The sequence below is a fragment of the Piliocolobus tephrosceles genome, chromosome 13, assembly GCF_002776525.5.
Source record: "Piliocolobus tephrosceles isolate RC106 chromosome 13, ASM277652v3, whole genome shotgun sequence".
NCBI lineage: Eukaryota > Metazoa > Chordata > Mammalia > Primates > Cercopithecidae > Piliocolobus > Piliocolobus tephrosceles.
Genome location: NC_045446.1, coordinates 2275099 through 2295924, shown reverse-complemented (window position 1 = coordinate 2295924; position 20826 = coordinate 2275099). Strand labels below are relative to the sequence as shown.

Sequence of the window (20826 nt, the reverse complement as noted above, 5' to 3'; positions counted from 1 at the left end):
CGCCCACCGCCAGCCAAGCTGGGAAAAAGACAAAGAGCTCTCAAAAAAAAAAAAAAAAAAAAAAAAAAAAACTATCTATATATCTCTCTATATTTATCTATATATATCTATATATCTATATATATCTATATATACATCTATATATATATCTATATCTATCTATCTATCTATATCTATATCTATATCTATATCTATATCTATATCTATATCTATATCTATATATATCTATATACCCCCACCACATTATCCAGCCATTCTATTCCTAGGTATTTACCCATGAAGAAAGGAAATATAAGTCCCTACAGAGACTTTTATACAGAGTCCACCAGCACACGAGTGGATAAACAGACTGCGATGCGTCCATACAATGGGATACGGCTCAGCAATGAAAAAGGGATGAATTATTACGTGCCACAGACTGGACGACTCTCAAATGTGGAGTGATGGAAACCAAACAATAAAAATCACACACTGTATAATTCCCCTGACAGCAAGCCCCAGAAAACGCCAACCGTCTACACTGACAAGACAGACCAGGGGTCCCGTCCAGAGCCAGAAGCAGCGGAGGAGGGGCCAGCGACGGGCACGAGAAGCCTTCTGGGGGTGACGGATGTGCCTGCTGTCTCAATTGTGGTGATGGTCCCGTGGCACACACCCATGTCCAGATTGGTCAAATCGTACATTTTAAACAAGGCCGTCTACTCTATGCCAATTATACCTCAACAAAGCTGATTTTTTGTTTGAGTGAGCAGAATAAATAAAACTGAGGCTATGGCGGTTCCTGGCTGAGGCCCCTCCTTCGCAATTAGTGCGCCTCTGGTGGGCACGGGGCCCTTTACACCTGCTTCCCCAGCACCTCTTTTCCTGCCCCCGTCAGGGGAGGAGGCATCGTCCACCAACACCCTTTTGCCCTCTTGGCCATTGGCTCTGGACTGAGAACCTTCGTGCCAAATGTCCCCACACCCTTGGCACAGCCCCGGGAACTGCAGTCCTGATGTGACCTGAATTTTACACATGAAGAAACTGAGGTGCAGAGAGGATTGGTGATGTGTGTGGACCCACTGGGAAGTCTTGGGAGTCTGGATCCCCCCACATCCTGGAGTTTCTCCAGCAAGATCTGGGAGTCTTTCCACAATCCCAGGCTCCAGGGCCATGAAGAGCCACAGCAGGCACAGCGACGGCGTCTGAGGCCCACCCCAAGCTAGGGGGCCCCACGCCGCAGCTTGACGCTGGCTTTTCACAGGAGGGGTGCAGAAGCCTCCAGAGGCTGCCGACTGGCCCCCAAACCCCCCTAGCTGGTGTCTATGCGAGAATCGGCCACAGGACCCGGGCCTCAGTGCCTCTGACAAGGGCTCCATGAAAACTGGGGAGAAACTACAAAGTCTTACAAACTCCCGGGATGAGAGGCGGTTTTCCTCAGGTTCTAGAACTCCTAAGTGGTCTAACAGATGTCCTCATTTAAAAAGAACACCCAAAGCACATGAGCCTGAGATGAGGCATGAGAACTTGAGCAGGACAGGCTTTCTGGGAACGTTCAGAGTATCTTAACGGTGGGGACAAAGCCCTGCTCACAAGCATCCTGAAAACGGCGTCCCCGTGGCTTTGTCCTCAATCCCAGGCTTTTGTAGCCATGGCCAGGTCCAGGGATCTGGCTGGGTGGGCAACACTGAGAACTGATCAGCAAATAGGGCCCAGCTCTGTCCCTCCCCGGAGGACAGCAGCCACCCCCGACCCTCCCTAGCCAGTTTCAGAAAATGGTCAGCGAGAAGAGACACAGGCCCCGCTAAAGAAAGCTAAAATGAAATAAAGACGGCCGCCCTTCCCCCAGGTTCCCCACCAAATGCTGCTCTCAATGCACAGATTATTCTCAGCACATGGTGCTCGGAAACTGACCAGATCATCGCCCCGCCAGGAAAAGGGCTGGCCTGCGTCTCTCGGCACACACTCGACATTTTGTTCTCATCCAGGCTTCCCATGCTGACAGTTTCTGGATTAAATGTGCAAATGGAACGCGGCCCCAAGGGGGTCTCTCTCCCTGCCTGCCCAAAGTTCAGGGCTGGGTGTGCACGTGTGCATATGTGCATGCAGGCACGTGTCTGAGCCTGAACGTGAGCACACACGTGAGTGTGTCCACATGGGTACCTGTGTGTGCATGTGTCCACACGCCCATCCGTGCACTCATGTCTGTGCGTGTGTGCCCGTGCATCCTCTTCTCCACCAGGCATCTGGGCTGGACATGAGTGTGTTTTCCAACCCCCAACTTCAACTACCTTGACAATGACCAAGTCTGGAAACCTCACCACCAGCTCACGGCCGCCCAGGACTTTTCTCAGCCCACAGGGATTGGCTCCACCTAAAAATCCAAATGCAGTCCCCTCACAGCAAGTCCCCAGGCTGTGCTCTCTGCCTCCCATTGCCATCCTAAAGGGTATGAAGCTGTGAAGTCCTGAATACACCTTCCAAGTGGCCAGGAGTCAAGACTGCATATTTGGGGAGGAGACTATTGTCCCTAATTGCCAGGGTCCTAAAGACACCTGAAGTGAACATCCACTCCTCCTGAGGCCGGCTGGAGCCAACCTTGGGGTTGAGAGCATCTCCCGTAAGCTACTGAGGAGGCTGCTGGCAGCCCCTGGCCCCAGGTATCCCCCCATGCATCCCTGTTGGTTACAGTTTTATACCTGGGAGACAGAAAATCTTGTGGGAAGAGCTGTCTAGGCCTGGCCCTGAACAGGGGGCTGGGGTCCGAGGTGCTCGAGCCGCAGCTCCTGACCCTGTGAGGCCACACCGAGCCCGGTCCCCCCACCTGCAAAGTCACACGATGACACACTTCAATGGTCCATGGCCAGGACCTCTGGTTTTCGCTCTGTGTGACCTGGGAAGCTAAGAATGTGATTAGAACTCATCTGAATGTAATGCCCTAGGGGGTTCCCCTGGCACCTGCCCAGCCCCCTCCCCAGGCTGCTGCCCAGTGTCAGAGGAGACCTCAGGCTACCTCCTCGTCCAGGGACACAGCGGGTGGACCCCATTGTACAGCACCCCATGGCCAGTGGGCCCCACAGGGCGGATCCTATTATCCCCCAACGACTTCCCTGGCAGTCCCCTGGGAGCCCCACGTGCAGTGCCGGTGCCAGCTCCCCCACGCCTGCCTGTGCCCGGCCTGCTCAGCCTGTCCCGTTGTGTTGTGTCAGCTGCTGCCCTGCGCTTCAAGCGAGGCTCTCCAGCTGGCCAGGGTCAGATGTGAAAACAAGGACCTAACCCAACCCGGCCCCCCGGCTCCCCTGCACCAGAGACCCCCACCGAACGTGGCGCTCACTGATGAGGCTCTTTCCAGCCCTCAGGCAGAACATAAAGGAAACACCTGTCCCCACGGCCGCACACTCTAATCCCACTAAACCCGAATGGAGAAGCCCGGGGGCCCTGCAGCAGGCGCACCCCCCACCAAGGTCTGACTTTTGTCCCGGACTATGGGGAAGGCGGGAGAGAAAACACGGGAACTGGCCTGGGAGAGCTGGAAAGCCGCGGCCGCCCTTCACCAGGGACAGCTTCCAACCAGACCCAGGGCTGCCGAGAGCAGAGCACCATGGCGGTGTGGGGGCCTCCAACACCCTGGGTGCCTAAGGGTCCCCTCACTCCTGTCCTTGTGCAGTCACCACCTTCCAGGGGCTGGGGGCTCCCGCTCCAGTAAGGCCCTTCCTCCCGACACAGAGCCCCTGCCCGGGCTGAGCCCCAACCCTGGCAGAGCCCGCAGGCGCCCTGCTCGGCCCCAACTGCGCCTGCACCCAAACCCAGGCCGCTGGCTCTCTCATTACCAACGTGGAGCTGAATCATCACAATTTCTAAAAAGAGGAGAAAGAAGCGAGTGCAGTAGGGGGAGTCAGAGAGACCACCCAGACACCTGGCACTGGGGAGAGACCTGGAGACCATGCGCGCCCGGCACTGGGGGGTGGTGGGGAGTGCTGGCTGCCGGGCAGGCACCTGGCTGCGCTTGGCTTCTTGGTTCCTCCTGCCCCAGAGAGAGATGGGCCCATCCCAGCCCCGCTTTCCTTCCCACCAGCCTTTCCCAGGGGCTTCTGGAAAGGCAGGATGAGGGACGCTTCCTACGGCCGGCACAGCCATCGGTTCGGCCCCCAGGCTGCCGCGGTGGAGTCTGCACAGGGTCACACGCTTGGGGGGCCTCTCACCAAGGTTCCGCAAAGATGTCAGGTATTGTCTAAGATGCCAGCGCCTGCCTAGCATAAGCCCGTTCCTCTAGTCACTCAGTGCTCTGGAAAGATCGCACTCCTGTGGCTTGAAAACAGGGAAGACGACGGAATGAGCCAACAGGGCCCCAGACTCTCCCAGCACAGCAGGTGGGAGTTTGGGGTCTTTCTGGGGCCCCAAGAGGACTTGCTCTCAGGCACAAGCCAGGCCCCCATCCCCTTTTCCTCCAGGGAGCGCACCTGGTAGATCTGGAGGAGTTCTGATGGAGGAGCAATGGGGAACAGGCACCATGACCCCCCAGAGGGACCACAGGCTGCAGACAGGACATCGTGCACTCATGCCGCGGCTGCCCTACCCCTGGCCGGAGCACCATGGGCTCAGAGTTCCTCCCTTGAAGCCCCAGGTTCCTCAAACCCAGGTGGGTCTCACTGCCTTCCCTCTGCACAGCCTCCCTGGAGGAAAGATGTCGACTGGCGGTTCCCAGGTTCCGGCCCAGGGGTGTCAACCCGATTCTCACAAACCACTTGGACAGAGTCGGGTTACTATCCAAGTTACTTTTCAGGAAGGTTTAAAAAATCTTGCCGTTTCCTCTACCTCCTGCCCCGGGCCCCTCACCACCCCCCACCCCACCCCATCTTGTTCTGAACGAACTTGATATATATGACAATTCTGGCCTGCAAAAGATAACGTGAGGCCCGGGTGTGGGTTGCACAGAGGAAGTCTTTGTTAAAGAAAACGATTCACCGTGGGGCCCCTCCACACACAAGGCCCCCTGTACTAGGGGAAAGTTCCGGTTCCAGCCCAGGATTCCTATGTACTCAGGGAACATTCCGGTTCCAGCCCAGGATTCCCACTTTCACGACTCTCCCGCGAGCAGATTTTGCATGAAGGAATGTCAGCTGTCCTCCGCCCAAGCAGCTGCCTTCAGGCAGGAACGTAGCCAACCCAAACCCTGTCGACCGCGGTCCTGGGACAGGGGACCCGGCTGGGGCATACACGATGTCCACTGTGCCGGAGACAGCCTGCCTGCTGCCTCTGCCCTGGGCCCCACAGAGGGGCCTGTGAGCCCTCCAACTCCTCCACACAACATCCCTGGGGCCAGGGGACTGTTCTCAAGCCTCCACGTCCACCACCTCTCCCTGCTCAAGAGAGAAACCATGAGGGGAAGGCCGGGCAGGGCTGCTCCAGGTCAAAGAAGCCAAAATCGCGTGACAGTCACGTGCAATGAGGAAAAACCAGTCACACTCACTGGGACGAGCGATGAGTCTTGAATGCAGGCTGTGAAACGGACAGCCATGTCTTGAGAGTCGGACACCCTGGCTAAGTTGAAGGTCCTCATTCCAGAGGATATACACACACTTTATAGGGAGAAAGGATCACACTGTTTCCAACTTACTCTCAAATGACTCAGGATAAAAACAAAGCAGGCTGGGTGCCGTGGCTCACGCCTATAATTTCAGCACTTTGGGTTGGCTGAGGCGGGAGGATTGTTTGAGCTCAGGAGTTCAAGACCAGCGTGGGTAACATGGCAAAACCCCATCTCTACAAAAAATACAAAAACTAGCTGGACATGATGGCACACACCCACAGTCCCAGCTGCTCAGGAGGCTGAGGTGGGAACACTTGAGCCCAGGAGGCCAAGGCTGCAGTGAGCCATGAGTATACCACTACACTCCAACCTAGGTAACACAGCAAGACTCTCTCTCTCTCAAAAATAAATAAATAAATAAAAATAAATTTAAAAAACTAACAACAAAAAACACCACAAAACCCGTTATAGGTTTTTGCATATAGAGAGAAACGTGCAGAGCAAATGGCAGAAGATGAAAGCCATTGCTGACCTGGCCGAGGGTGCCTGGGAGCTGCTCGTATTGACAAGCCTGAGATTAAATCAAAATTCAACCATCCAGGAAGAAAGACACAGACTGTGGAACCCAAAGGCCCTGCGCCAACCTGGGCGCTGTACAAACCTGGGGCACACACATTGGGCTGGCCTGGGGCACACACTCTCCCACTTCTATTTTCCCAGAAAATAACATTGTTACTAATTCAAATGCAAGTTTAAATGCCCCTAGCAACTGCTCTTTCCAAAATTGTCCTGCTAAATAAATAGCGTGGCAAACCTTTCCTGGAAGGTCAGACAGTAGGGATCTTAGGCCCTGTGGGCTGCACGGTCTCCATGGCAGGACTCAAATCTGCCATTGCACAAAGCAGCCAGAGGCATTAGGCCCTCAAGTATATGGGGCCGTGTGCTAATAAAGCTTTATTTACACACACAGGGAGCCACCCTGTGGGCCATGGTTTGGGTCTGGGTTGCCCTCAAATTCATATGATGAAGCTCTAATCCCTAGTACCTGAGAGTGAGACCTTGTTTGGAAATGGGGTCCCTACAGAAATGATTAGGTAAGAGGGGGTCAGTGGGTAGCCTGCAATCCAGTAAGACTGGTGTCCTTACAAAGAGGAGAAATTTGGCTCCAGACTCACACAGGGAGGATGTCCTGTGAGGTAAAGGGAGGGACTGGGGGGAACTAGGGTACTACATCTACAAGACAAAAGACCCAACAGTCACTAGCCACCCCCAGAAGCTGGGAAAGGCCTCCGGAGAGCCAGCTCTGCCCACACCTGGGTCTCGGCCCTCCATCGTTCAGAGCTGTGAGAACGCGACCTCCACGGTTTAAGCCACCCAGTCTGGGGTCCCCCATCACACAGCCCGGGTTGACTCTTGTGACCCATGTGGCAGGAGATAGGCCCAGCAGTCCCTCTGGCAGACCAGAGGTTGGGAGGGAGAGCCACGCATTGTGTCTGGTTTTGAAACACAGCCTGGGAAGCCATTGCTGTGGCCCAAACCAGCTTTGTCGGGTTCCAGACCCACCTGAGAGAGGGAGGTACCGAGAAACTGTAGCAGGTGGCCTCAAAATCACATTTTACCCTCCCGACCCTCAGTGTCTGGCTGGGAGGGCTCAGCATGTCTCCCCAGGTCCTCCGCCCCTGCAGGCCAGGCAACTGCTGAGCCCTGCCAGCCACCCTGTGGGGAGGGCAGCGCCAGCCTCCGCTCTAACAAGGCACTCAGAGCGCCCACCCCAGCCTCCCTTCCTTCCGTAACTCTCGGGGGTTGAGCAACGGTGGACGCGAGACTCCTGTAAGAGCCACAGGCACTGTGGATGGTGCGTTTATCACCAAGTACAGGAAGCCTGGTGGGGCCGGAGTCTCTGCTGCAGCCTGGCACAGCAGGAAATTTCTAGAATCCCTCAACACCATGGAGCTGCAGCCCAGCTGAGCGCCCCTGCTGCCCTGCCCTGAGCCTGAGCTCCCGTCACAGGCAGGGAGCAGGCTGGCCTTCCTTCAGCAGCCCCTGTCACCACGTGGCCTGTGCATGGGGCTGGGTGGCTGGGGACAGCAGCGGGTGTGCTAAGCAGAGCATGTGGCCAGTGAGGCTGGACCAAGGCTGTCCCGGGGAAGCAGAGCCACTGGGTCTTCATGCCATGTCCTGTGGGCCTCAGACTCTCAGACTGTGGCTTCAGCAGCGCCCCTGCCCCCCAGCTGTGCCTCCCACACCCTGAAGCAGAACACTCGAAGCAGGGCGCCCATCACAAGCACAGGCTGCCTCCGGGGAGCAGCAACGCCGTGGTTCCTCTCCTAAACAGCCCCCAAAGCAAGGCTGATCCTACGCCCAGCAAAGCGGCCTCAGAAAGGAGACACTCTGATGGATTCCCAGAGGCAGGGGGGCACCAGTCACCCGGCCGCCCTCTCTCAGGTGCAGAGTGGGGACAGAGGTGCTTTTAGGAAGCTCTGCGGCCAGCACATGAGAGAGACGCCACAGGGCTCTGAAAGGCAGCGAGGGAGTTGCACAGGACTTCCCAGGACGAGGAGCTCCTGGCAGACGGGGATTTCAACAGCTTCAGAGTCACTAAAGGGGAAGGCAGGAGGGACTGGTATCCGGTGGTCCTCAGTGACCAACACCGGGCTCTGGAGAGTCGGCCAAGTCACTTCTCCTGTCCCCACAGGGCAGTGGCTTCAAGTTCTGCCTGGTGGATTCTGAGCCTTTGTTCTTGGAACTCTTGCCAGGACATCAGGGGCCAACCCTGACCCGGGAGGAGCCTTGGCAGCTGAAGCTCAGCCCACCTAGGTGCCCCCAACAGCCCCAGAGAGACACTCGGGCCTACCCTGTTCCCCCTGCCCCTGGTCCACGTTCACCTTCACTACCCCTGCCTGCCCAAAGCCTACAGGCCCGTGTCCAGCTCCAGCATCCTTCCATCCTGAACAGGCCCCGAGAGCCTCTGTCTCCCTGAGGTGGGCTCCAGGCAGGGTCTCAGGACAGACGAGTGAGAAGCCTACAGGCCAGTGTCCTCCTACAGGCTCACGGGGCAGTGACCTCAAGTCTGGCTGTGCAGAGCTGCAGGCCACCCCGTGCCCTGGGGGCTGTGCAGAGGGAGGGCCCACATCTGTCAAGTCCTAGTTCCAGGGTCTCATGCAGACAGGAACCAGGGCTCTGGCCCACACGTACACAGGGCCCTGCAGTGAGGATCCCGAGCTGCAGAATCCAAGTCCAGATCTGCTTTTCATGAGCCCATGGTCTGCTTGCACATAGATCCTGACACACAGTAGGTGCTTAATAAAGATTTGCTGGCTGAACATATGCAGGCGGAGATAACCCTGCCAGGGAGCTGATGACTGCGTTCTGAAGCCTCGGAGTGGCCTGGGCGGTGGGGACCGGGCTTGGCTGGGTAGCTCCCGAGTGACAGGGACAAAAAGGCAAGTGAGCCCATAACCCCACAGAGGGACACGACGCTTCCCAGAGCACCCTGCAGCCCTGAGGAGGGAGTGGGTACCCCCGTCCCTGGGCAACCAGTCTAGTGGGGAGTTGCCCCTGAAGCAAGTGTGCAGGACGGGGCTTTGTCAGACCCATAGGAGCTCACCAGGCAGAGTGAGGCAGGCAGGGAGGAAGAGAACCCCTAGCGGGCGGCAGCTGCAGAAGGAATCAGACCTCGGGGTGGGTTGAGGAAAATCCTGAGTCACCCACTGGTTCCCCAACGCGGGCAAAGGTGCCTTTACTTCTGCGTCTTTTCCCGGCAACAGCAGCAAGGGCGCTGCGGGAAACCGCCTGAGGCCGTGCGCAGAGCAGGCTCCTCATCAGAGCAGCTGCGGGTCCCAGGTGGAAAACACCAGGTGGGGACCTGCGGGCCTGCGGGCGCCCTGAGCAAGTGGAGGCCAGGGCTCTGAGGACAGGACCCGACCTTGTTCCACAGAGAGGGGCCCACCCAGGGCCGTCACGGAGGCCCAGAGACTCTCCACAGGGTCTCACTTTGCTGCTGGGAGGGAAACTGAGGCCTTGCTCTGTGCTGGGAGGGAAACTGAGGCCTTGCTCTGTGCTGGGAGGGAAACTGAGGCCTCACTCTGTGCTGAAGGGGCAGCAGAAACCTAGGCAGTGGAGGCTCCAGCTGGCGGGAGGGGTGGGCCACCGGGCGGGGTGGAGGGAGCCTCAGCAGAGGGGAGGAAGCCGCAGCGATGACCTCATCCCCTAGGCCTCCGGGGCCGCGCTCACGGGGTTTTTTAACCACAGGCATTGCAGGACAATTCCCTGGTATGTTCACCACCAAAGGCGCGGACGAGCCATGTTTGTGTTGTGCTTTTGAGTGCCTCTCTCTTTGTGTGGGGTTTGACAAAAGCCGTGATCCTGGAGACAAAAGCCAGGCCTTCACCTGGGCCAGGGCAGGGTCTCCTACTGCAGAGAGCAGGGGGGCAGTTTCTGGCAGCAGCCGGCCTCAGCAAGAAACAGGGGAGCCACCCAAACCGGGAACTCCTTCCCAAGCAAGAACACGCAAAGCACACGCACGTCAGACACACGTGTGCACACACACAACAGGCACATGTGTATGCATGTGTGCCCAGAGCTACCTACAAGCACACACACGTACATAGTACACACATGCACACGTGTGCCACTTCCACAGACGTGGGCACACAGATGCGCACACGCATGTACGGAAACACGTGCACACACAGCCCCCTCTGAATTCAGAAACCAGGCTGGGGCCCTCTTTGCAGCCCAGGAAGTGGCTCTCCTCCCTGGGAGGCCATGAGCAAATCTCCCTGCCCAGCAGATTTCCGACGTGCTGTTCACGTGCTGTTCACGGTGTCGGCCGGACCCCAGCCGAGACCAGATTCCTCCCGAAATGGCTTTTTCAGGCCCACCGCATATCCCTGGTTCAGCAGAATGCCTAATCCCTCCGAGGCCGCGCTGGGGTTTCCTTAGCCGTGCTGAGATAACAGCGTTCTGGCACTGCAAAGCTGGGCGGACGCAAAGAAACGAGAAAACAGGGGCTCCCTGGGAACACACCGCTTTGATCAACTTTTTCCCCAACATTTAAACATCGTGCTCTCGGAATCCCTCACGCGGGTCCTGCACCCGGCCGGCCCCTCCTGGGTTCCCCAAGGCTGTGGTTTGGGCTCCCCGCGCTCAGCACTCCTTGGCGGGGGCCAGCAGCTCCGGAGTTGCATGTAACCCGAGCGCCCTCTGGCGTCTCCAGGCGTTCCCGCCGCCTGGCCCCGGGGGCTGCAACCACCTCCGCTTCTTGTGCCTCCCCCCGGCACCTCCAACCGTCCTTCCTGCAACCCTGCACAGCCTCCCTCTGCTGGACTCAAGAACCCAACAGCCGTCCTCACTCCTCCAGGCCTGAAGCCTCAGGAACCTGCTGTCAGCCCCTTCCCCAGGAAGTCCCCGACTTCTGCCTATGCTCTGAGCCCCACCGCCCTGCACCTGCCCTGCGTCTGCCCTGCGTCTGCCCTGCGCCCGCCCTGCGCCCGCCCTGCGCCTGCCCTACGCCTGCTGTCCACTGGAAGCTGTGAGCCCTGGGAGGGGTCCCTGCCTGCCCTGCCAGCACCTGCTTACCTCCTTCTCACTGTGCCCCTCCCACCTGAGCGCCCCCTCCTCCAAGCAAGTGGCCACTGTCCCTGCAGATACTCCCCACCCAGAGCCTATGCCTCAGTCTTGGCTCTGCCTTTGATGTGTCTGTACATCCATCCGCCTCTCAAGGCCGGGCCCACGGCTGCCTCACTCTCTGCTGTGTCCCCAATGTGCCCTCCATGGCCATGACTGAGTGACAGCTGGACCCTCAAATCCCCTTGAAGGATTTGACTCCATGAGGCCAGTGCTTCAAGAGACTGCTGGGAAGTGTGGCGAGGCGAGTGGGAGGGCGTCTCCCACCCCTCCACCATGCAGGGGCAGCTGAAACCAGGAGCACATACCAAGCTGGGGTGTCCTCGTCGGGCAACTCTGGCCTATGGACTTGATGCAGGGAGGGACATGCACAGCCAGGAAGCGCCATGCGGAGCCTGTGGGGATAGCGCGGCCACAGGGTCCTGCCCTCAGGGAGTGTGGAATGGCCTGAGGCAGACAGATGCTTCTGAGCCTCCCAGAGCCCCACCAACCCAGAACAGGGCAGGTTGGCGGGGATGCTGCGCAGGATGGCGCCAAGCAGAGGCCTGAAACCTGCTAAGAGGCTGAGTGCTGACACTCCCGAGGACAGCCAGGCCCAGGGCAGAGGGTGTGCAAAGGCCCTGGGGCAGCCAGGGATGTCCAAGGCTTGGCCTGGAGTGAGTGAGCCCAGGCTGGAGGAGGTGGATAGGGGAGGGTTACAGGTGACGGACCCGAACGTGGCACCTTGGGGAGTGTACCCTAAACGTCACAGGGAGCTTCTGGAATGATCAGATTTTTGTCTTAGAAAGTCCTCCCCAGCTGCTGTGTGCAGGGTTGCCTGGTGAGACATGAGGTGTGGCCGGGAGGCAGCTGGCATGAGAGAAGGAGGGACAAGGGAGGCGGCCAGGGTCTCTGCCTTCCAAGCAGTGGAAAAGGCAGAGAGGACTGCAAAGGGGACTGCAGCAGGAAGGGGGCTCTCTGCTTGGGGCTGCGGGCTGCTTCTCTGCCATGCCACCCCAGCCTGGAGAAGAGGGAGCTGCAGGGCCGTGAAAGGCCTGGTTCCTGCTGACCAGGGGTCTGTGGCCACAGTTCAGCAAATAGCCACCAGGTGGCGCACAGACCCCAGGGATGCGTGGACAGTGGGCAGGGCTGCCGGGATAAGGACCATCCTGGAAGCTTCCCTGGGGGCACAGCTCAGCACTGTGCCTTGAAATCTAGGGTCTGCCCTCCTGCCTGGGCAGGGCTGCATCCTAGGGAGCAACCCTACCTGGTCTGCTCCTCGCCCCTGTCCCCTGCCTGGTTTAGATGCGACATGGGGGCCCTGGGGCGCTGTTGGTGATTCTAGGGCTGCAGATGGGCACGTGGAGCCCAGGGAATGTCTAATTCTCGAGCTGCAGATGGGCACGTGGAGCCCAGGGCACATCTGAAGGTCCCTGCAGGTTGGGCCTGGGTGCATGCTTCTCCAGGCTTTGCCCTCCCAGCTGCCTGGGGGATGACCACCTAGGAAGTCAGGACCTGAACTTGGATGCTGTGGTGCTGACAGCCCTGGCTGGGCAGGGGCACCTGGGTGCGCTCACGTTAGCACTGGAGCTCCATGCTCCATTTAAAACCAAGCAAGTCCCAGACCACGTCGGGGGCGAGGGGCTAACCACCCAGATCCAAGTTAGTACGTGAGGGACAGGACAGGCAGGATCTCACGTCTCACACACAGCACAGGCATGAACATACATACATACACATAGGTGCACACACACAGCAACACGTATCTATACATAAATACATACAATGCAGCCATACATAAACACACAACACATGCTCACAGGTGCACAGTACAATGTGGCTATACGTGGCCACATTTACATGTGTACATGCTCAGATACACATGTGCACACATGTACACACAATGAAACGGAGCCAACCATGCATGAAAGTCCCCACGTGCTCATGTGTACGCACGCTTACTCAGATACAGATGCACACTTAAGCACACAGCTCACCCATAAACACATACATGCGTGTACACACAGCCACACGTGTACACATTCCCATGCATATGGGCACACACATACACACATGTACACACCTGCAGAGGTACAGAGGGCCTCACACGGAGACCCTCCAGGGGAATGACTGGCAGTCCGGCTCTCACAGCCTGGGAACCACTGGCATCCTTGGCCCCAGGCCCTCCAGGGACAACTACCAGGTCAGGGACCCCCCCACAGACCCAGCCCCCACGGCAGAACCAGCAAAGGACATCCCATGCCCACTCCTGAAGTTGAGCCAACCCTGTCAGTTGGCGAGGGCAGAACGTCCTCCTGCTAGTCACAGCCAGAGACTTGGCTGGGTGCTCACCTGAGAGTCGGGTCTGTGGTGGGTGCGGAGGACTTGGGGATCCTGGACAGGTGCCATAGGGACCCCATAAAACATGGGGCCCGTGCTGCCAAGGCTACTGGACATTGCCCTGTGGGGGAAGGATGGCCTCACCCCAACCAAGATGGCAAAAGACGACACATACACCCCACTTCACTGGTGCGGTGCAAAAGTCTGAACAAAGTATGAGGGTACGGTGTGACAGGACATGAAACTCAAATGCCAGGACCAAGGGGGTTTGTCCCCAGAAGGCAAGGCGGGCCCCTCACCGACAGGAGCACCTCACAGAAGCAGGAAAGACCCCTGACCAGAATCCACATGGTCACCATAAAACCACACCAGACGGCCGGGCGCAGTGGCTCAAGCCTGTAATCCCAGCACTTTGGGAGGCCGAGACGGGCGGATTGCGAGGTCAGGAGATCGAGACCATCCTGGCTAACACGGCGAAAACCCCGTCTCTACTAAAAATACAAAAAACTAGCCGGGCGAGGTGGCGGGCGTCTGTAGTCCCAGCTACTCGGGAGGCTGAGGCAGGAGAATGGCATAAACCCGGGAGGCGGAGCTTGCAGTGCATCCTCCCAGCTGCCTGGGGGATGACCACCTAGGAAGTCAGGACCTGAACTTGGATGCTGTGGTGCTGACAGCCCTGGCTGGGCAGGGGCACCTGGGTGCGCGCACGTTAGCACTGGAGCTCCATGCTCCATTTAAAACCAAGCAAGTCCCAGACCACGGCCCAAGATCCGGCCGCTGCACTCCAGCCTGGGCAACAGAGCGAGACTCCGTCTCAAAAATAAAAAAAAAATAAAATAAAAAAAAAAAAACCACACCAGACATCGGACCTGAAGGACCCTTCCTAAGCGCAGGAGGTGCACACCTCCCGCCCAGCAGCCAACCCGCCCACAGAAACCAGGAGGGCCCAGCTGGCCGCAGGCACCACCCCCAGCTCTGGACAGACCCAAGCAGCAATCTGCCCTCCTGGGCATCCCTTATCTGGAAACACAAAAGAATGCAGAGGACAGAGGGAAAAACTTCTGCGACCAGTCATGAGAGGCGGCGGGGCCACAGGCTGTAGCAGAAATTAACAGTTTTCACAGATGCCAGCAAAGTGCCTGGAAACCATGAGAGACTAGAGACTCCCCATGTGGTGGGAACAATAACAACGTATTCTCATCAATATTATCATCATCAGGAATACACTTAGCAAAAGCTGCCTGAAATCTACATAATGAAACCATAAAACGCTGCCCATAAACACACACACCACACTCCTGGAGACCACCGAGATGTCGGTCTCCCCCAGTTCATTCACCCGCTGCCATTGGGTTTCTTCTGGGGCTAGATAAGGTGATGGCAACATTCACTGGGAAAAGCAAGGCTGCAAGTGCCACGAGGAAACCCCCCAGAAAGAAAGCCCTGCCGAGGCACAAAGTGGCATCATGAAATTGACTTTAGTACTGGGAGAACCAAGTCGGTAGGGCCCCGGTAAAGGAAAAGTCCAGCAGACCAGTGGGACAGAATAGAAAAACCCCAAAGCAGACCCTTCCTACTGCCTCTGGACCTCTGGTTTACAGAGAAGACGGCCCCTCCAGTCAGGCAGGACAGATGGACTGTGGAAAACACGGCGCCGGGAGAACTGGGAAGCACAGCAGGCCTGTGCCTCACACCACTTAACCAGGAAACTCCCAGCCACCATGGAGCACACACAGTTAACCTGGTGAGGGCTGGAGGAAACCACAGGTGAATTCCTCCAGCTATGGCTCAAGGTCCAAAAGCAACGAAGGAAAGCTAAAATGGACTCCCTAGAAATGGGATGGATTCCACTGCTGAGGCCATCATGAGAGGACTCTGGACCCCGGCAGGACAGGCGCCCCTGGCCAGGAAGACACAGCACCGAAAAGCAGCAAGAAACCAGCCCAGATCTGCCTGTGGGTGCCAGGACCTGAGTCGTGACTCTCTCTTTCTTTGCAGATACTGGAAATATTCCACGACAAGACAGGAAAACACGAAAGCCCAGCCACGGAGAAGTGCCGGACCCAGTCCTGCCGGAGTCCTGTTGCCCACCGCCCACATTTAGGCGGCTTGCGTGGGGACCCTGTGGGCTCCAGACACGGCTGGCTCCCTGCACCCCGCCTTCCGGGCAGCCTCACGGCCAGATCAACTTTGGGGTTTTCCACCAGGCTATGAGCCTGCCCTGCCCTGCTCTCAGCACCTGCCTGGCACAGATGGCACCGACACCGCTCAGGCCAATGGAAGGGACCATCCAGGTGCCTGGGGTGAGGGCTGCTCTGCTGGGACACCAGCAGGGCCCATGTGCCAGCCATAACCCAGGGGCAGGTGTCACCCAGACCCCAGGGACACTGTGCATGAAGGCTCGGGCAGGCCCCTGCTGGCCACAATGCCAGCTCTACCCTCCCTCCTCCTTCCTTCCTTCCAGCCCAGCTTGGAAGCCGCTCCTCCAGGAAGTCCTTTCAGACCACCAGCTCCAGGCTCCTCTCAGTCCTTGGCCCCCTCGCCTGTGGCACATACATCCCGAGTCACTTGACAAGTGTGGAGTCTGGGGAGGTGCCCCTGTATCAGGGCAGGGTCAACGTGTGGGCAAGGGGCCGGGGGTGGCTCTGTCCCACCGTATGGGGCGCAGCGCTGGGGAGATGCCAGCCTCCAGGGCAGCCATGACATCCAGCCACACCCTCAGACGCTACGTACCATCCAGAAGAGGGTCCCCGTGGCCAGGGCGGCATACTGCTCGATGGTGGACAGCACGCTGAAGATGAGGCAGACCAGGACGATGAGGAAGCTGTAAGACAGGGACACGGTGGTCAGCGCCACGGCCTCCGCCCACCCCATAGATGCACCTGGCGAGTGGAGGGGCCCCGGCCTCAGTCCCGCCCCTGGGTAGGACTAGACAGTGCTGTGAAAACCCAGTCATCTGTTAGCTGGTGAGCACACACTTGACGAAGGTCCACATGAGGGATGCTGTCCCACCGCGGGAAGGGACGAAGCACCAACAGGTGCCACCACGTGGACAGGCCCTGGAAACATGGCGCCAAGGCCAGACACAGACAGGTGACCACCTGCTGACCACCTGCAGTGTGGCTACGCCTTGGACAGTCAGAGCCACAGAGACAGAAAGCAGGCTGGTGGCTGCCCCAGGGCCGGACTGCTGTGGGCATGGGGTTTTCTTCTGGGGTCATTAAACATTCTGGATGTGGATGATGGTGATGGCTACACAACTCCAAACGTCCTAGAGCCACAGGGGGCCCACTTTCCATAAGTGAACTGCGGCACGTAATCACGTCTCCGCAAAGCCGATTTTACAAATCACTTCCAGAGAGCAGTCAACAGCCCCCTGTCCAGGAGTTCAGGGGCCAGGGCAGGGGTGCTGGTGCTCACAGCACAGAAGCCAGCCCGCCAGGTGGGGGTCCTGATACCTGCACCAAGTATCTGCTTCCCAGAGGAGCCCCGAGGCTGCAGGCTGTGGGCGGCTCTCCTCCAGTTTCGCTTCCTCCTCCTCAAGGCCCGGAGGCCGAGCCACAGAACCCATGAAAAGGAAGGTGCACAGAGCCCCACCCTGGGGCAAACGTTCTGTGCCTGTGGGCTCGCAGAGAACAGACGGGCGGCCCACTCTGATCCAGGGAACCATAAAGATAAGGGGCTGCTGCCTCTGCAAACGTACCCTCCAGGGCCCGCCTGGCCTTCCTCCCGCCTCTGGGGAGATTCCTGTGGGCTCCGGAGACTCCAAGGACCCCCATGGATCCTCAGCGACAGGAGAGCCGGGAAGTGTCCACACAGCCCTGAGGGCCCAGGGAGACACAGAGAAAGCCACACACAGACCCTGAGGGCCCTGGCATAGATCCTCCGCCTGGCATAGGGTGCCCCAGGCCCCCTCCACTCCCTGAGATCCTGCCATCCTAAGTGGCTTCTAACCCATCGCAGGGCAGCCAGAAGGCCCCCTGCATTGCCTCTCACCCAGCCTCCAGAACTCAGCCCCACACAGAACCCATCCTCTTCCACCTGTCCGGATGTGTACAGCCCAGCCCACCCTCCCCAGGCCCCCGGAGCCCACAACAAACAGGCTACCTCCCAGCACAGCCTGCCTTGGCTCATTCTCCCACTGCACAGAGGTTTCTGGGGGAGGTTGGGGGGGAGCTCTGCACCCCCCTCCCCAGCAAGCTCCTGTGGGCAGGGCAATCCTTTCCTGGCCTCTGACAGCCCTACCCAAAGGCCCCTGATGGCTCACTCAACCAACAACCCTGCTCAGGCCCCCTTCCTGGGTTCCCCCCTCCCCATAGCCATAGTCCCACTGCTGGCACTGGGGCCAAAACCTGCAGCTACCATTTCCTCAGCCACCTGCCTCACCAATGCCCCGTCCCTCCCAGCCAGCCCATCTGTACCCTGCCCATCCATCCACATCTCCCCCTGACCACGGTGCCCACCTCCACCCTTGGCATCCCCAGCCCACATACCCAGCCAGTCAGTGAACCCTCAATGTCATACCCCAGTATTACACCGCAATGGCCCCAGACCACCCCAGCTCCTCCCGGCCCTCGTTGCCAGTCCTGACTATGCCTGGCCCAGCCCACCTCAGGGCCCGTGCACCTGCTGCTGCCGAGCCTAAAAGCCCAGCTTCAGGGTCCTACCAACGGGCCCTGTCTCATGGGCAGAGGCCAGCTCTGATGTCTGACCCTGGCCCCCACAACACCCCAACTGTGTCCTTTATACTCAAGTATCACCACTGGGACCAGAGTCTGTTGTCCACCCCCTAGACCATGAGCACCCCAAGAGTGGGGCTGTGGGCTGTAGTCCACGCCCAGGATGCGGCCTGCTGCACAGTAGGTGATCAGTCCCGTGGGACTTCCTTCATTTAATCTCTAAGCCCCAATGCTGCTGCTTCATCCCCTTCACCATGACCCTTCCTCTGCTCCCTGAGGTTACTCCCCCACTGGGACATTCGACCCAAAGCACAAGTCTGATCAGCCATGTGGTTCCAGGAGCACCTGGAAGGCTGGCATGCAGCCCTGCCTTTCCCTGGGCCTCAGTCTCCCCGACCCCCGCCAGCCCGAAGCTCTGGCTGCATAAGCTGCCTGGCATTTGCCAATGCGGTGCTTCCAACCAGGGACCCTCTCTGCACCCCCACCCTCCGCACTGCTTTGGCTCTGAGGTCTCTTCCTGGCCAGCTTGGACAGGATGCCCCGGCCTTGCCAGGCTCCCTCTGGGTGCTCCCACACTGACCACCCCTGCCCTCATCTGTCTCTGGGACCAAAATCCACACAGTGCTGGCATGGGGTGGGTGGGTGCAGAGTAATTAGTTCAACAGACACAGCTGGAGCCTCTGGGCCAACCCTGTGGGGAGCCCTCCATAGGGTGACTCTGTGGATCTCATGGGGATACAAGCAAAGATTGGTTGGAAGGGTGAGTGCCCATCTGCATTGGGCACCATTCTGGGCACTGGGAATGGGCTCAGACTGGCCCAACTTGCACAGAGCATGCTGCCCACTGCCGGAGCAGGGTTTCCTCCAGGTTCTTAGAAGAGCCTTTGTGCCAAGCCGCAGGCCCTGGCCCCACACTCTGCAGCCCCCCAAGGCAGGGCTGGGTCTCTGCCCCTTGTTGGTACAGCTGTTGGCTCTCTCACCCCACCAGGGCTCCCTCCGCCATGACTGCCACACTTAATCCTCCTGGACGTCTGTTTGTTTTGATTTGCAGTGAGCAGGGAAGTGAGATTAGACACAGCCTGGCTCAGCCACGAGGAAGCAGAGCATGGCTGCCCGGGGCAGAAGATGCCACCTGCCTGCTCCCCAGGCCCACGGGGTGCAGAGAGGGCCAGGGCACCATCTGCACATGGAGGTGCGGCGCCCACTGGTGCCCCAGGCAGCTCCCCTGCCTCAGTTTCCTCATCAACACAAAGAAGCGTTGTGTTGTGGAGGGCTGTGGAGGGAAGTGTCACATCCAGGCTGTGGAGGGAAGTGTCACCCGACGTCCAGCAGGGAGTCAGGAGCGAGCGTCGACTTCACCCTGAGGCCTTGGATAAGCCAGAAGCTCCCAGTGCTGACTCCTGCAAAGATGTGGCAAAACCCACCACCCACCAGGGGCCCTGGGGAGGATCCACTAAGTTGCTCTCTATCCAGCAACAGGAAGTGCTCCTGGGGGTTGCAGGCCCCTGCCCAGTACCCACACCCCTGCTCACTGACCACCGGCTCAGCCAGTGCTTTGCAGACAGTAACACAGACCCCCACGAGACCCTGCCAGACTGTGACATCACTGCCACACTATCAAACACATGCTCCAGGTAGGGAAACTGAGGCTCCAAGGGCTTCTGAGGTCACAATTGGGGTAAACTGAGGAGGAGACAAAGGACTGCAGCCTGGTTCCCCGACCCGGCATGGCTGGGGTTCCTGGAGGCTGGGCCCTGGGTCCCCTTGGCCCTCAGTGTGAGAGACTGCCCGGCTCTGGTCTCGGTGCGTGTGAGCAGGGATAGGGCTGCAGGGAGGGGGGCACGGCAGCTTCCCCGTCGCAGAGCTCGGCTTCCATCCTCCCGTCTCCTCCTCCAACTCAGATCCTCCCGCTTCTCTGAGGAGAACCCTCACAATCACAGTGAGGGCCCACCCGGGTGACTCAGGACAACCTCCCCTCTCACGAGCCATCCCTCAGTCACCCTGCAAAGCTCCTTTGGCCACACAACCTAACTTGTTCACAGGGCAAGAACACGGACACCTCGGGCCACCGTTCAGCCAAGTGACAGCCATGTCTGAGTCACGCGCCCGAATCCACGCCACTGCCCCAGCCTCTCAGTGACCTGCACGGAAGGCGCTGCACTCCCCCCACTCTCAGATGAGCAAACGGGGGCCTGGGGAGGGAAGGGGGCCATGGGCAGGACCCAGATCTGCTGACCCTGCAGCCTCCAGGCCCAGGTAGAGATGTCTAAACTTTTAAGAAAAAAAAAAAAAAAACTGTAAACTTCCTCCATGGCAGAGGCGAGCAAACAGAATCGCCTGCAGCTTCTCTGCCCTTCACAGGGGCACCGTGATGGGTACCTGCGACACGGAAGCTGAGATAGCCCCACTTCACAGCCACTCTTCTAAAAGACCACAGGCGATGCTGCCTTCTGCATCTGCCATCACGGCTTATCGATTCTTGTGCTGTTTGGGAGACAGCCGGCCATCACAGTGGCAGTTGGTGACCTCGGTCACGGCATAGAAAGCAGTGATGGGGCTGGGCGCAGTGACTCATGCCTATAATCCCAGCACTTTGGGAGGCCGAGGCGGGAGGATTGCCTGAGGACAGGAAGGAGTTCGAGACCAGTCTGGCCAACATGGTGAAACCCCGGCTCTACTAAAAATATGAAA

The 20826-nt window shown here is 58.6% G+C and overlaps 1 protein-coding gene across 3 annotated transcripts in view; it reads right to left on the bottom strand.

Annotated features, from left to right (window-relative positions):
- Positions 1–20826, bottom strand: part of KCNQ1 (potassium voltage-gated channel subfamily Q member 1) — a 407002-nt gene that overhangs the window by 305439 nt on the left and 80737 nt on the right. For all 3 annotated transcript variants that reach the window (XM_031936688.1, XM_031936689.1, XM_031936690.1), the window contains exon 2: positions 16190–16280. In XM_031936688.1, coding sequence (XP_031792548.1) covers positions 16190–16280 — 91 coding nt within the window. The remainder of the gene's footprint in view (positions 1–16189; positions 16281–20826) is intronic.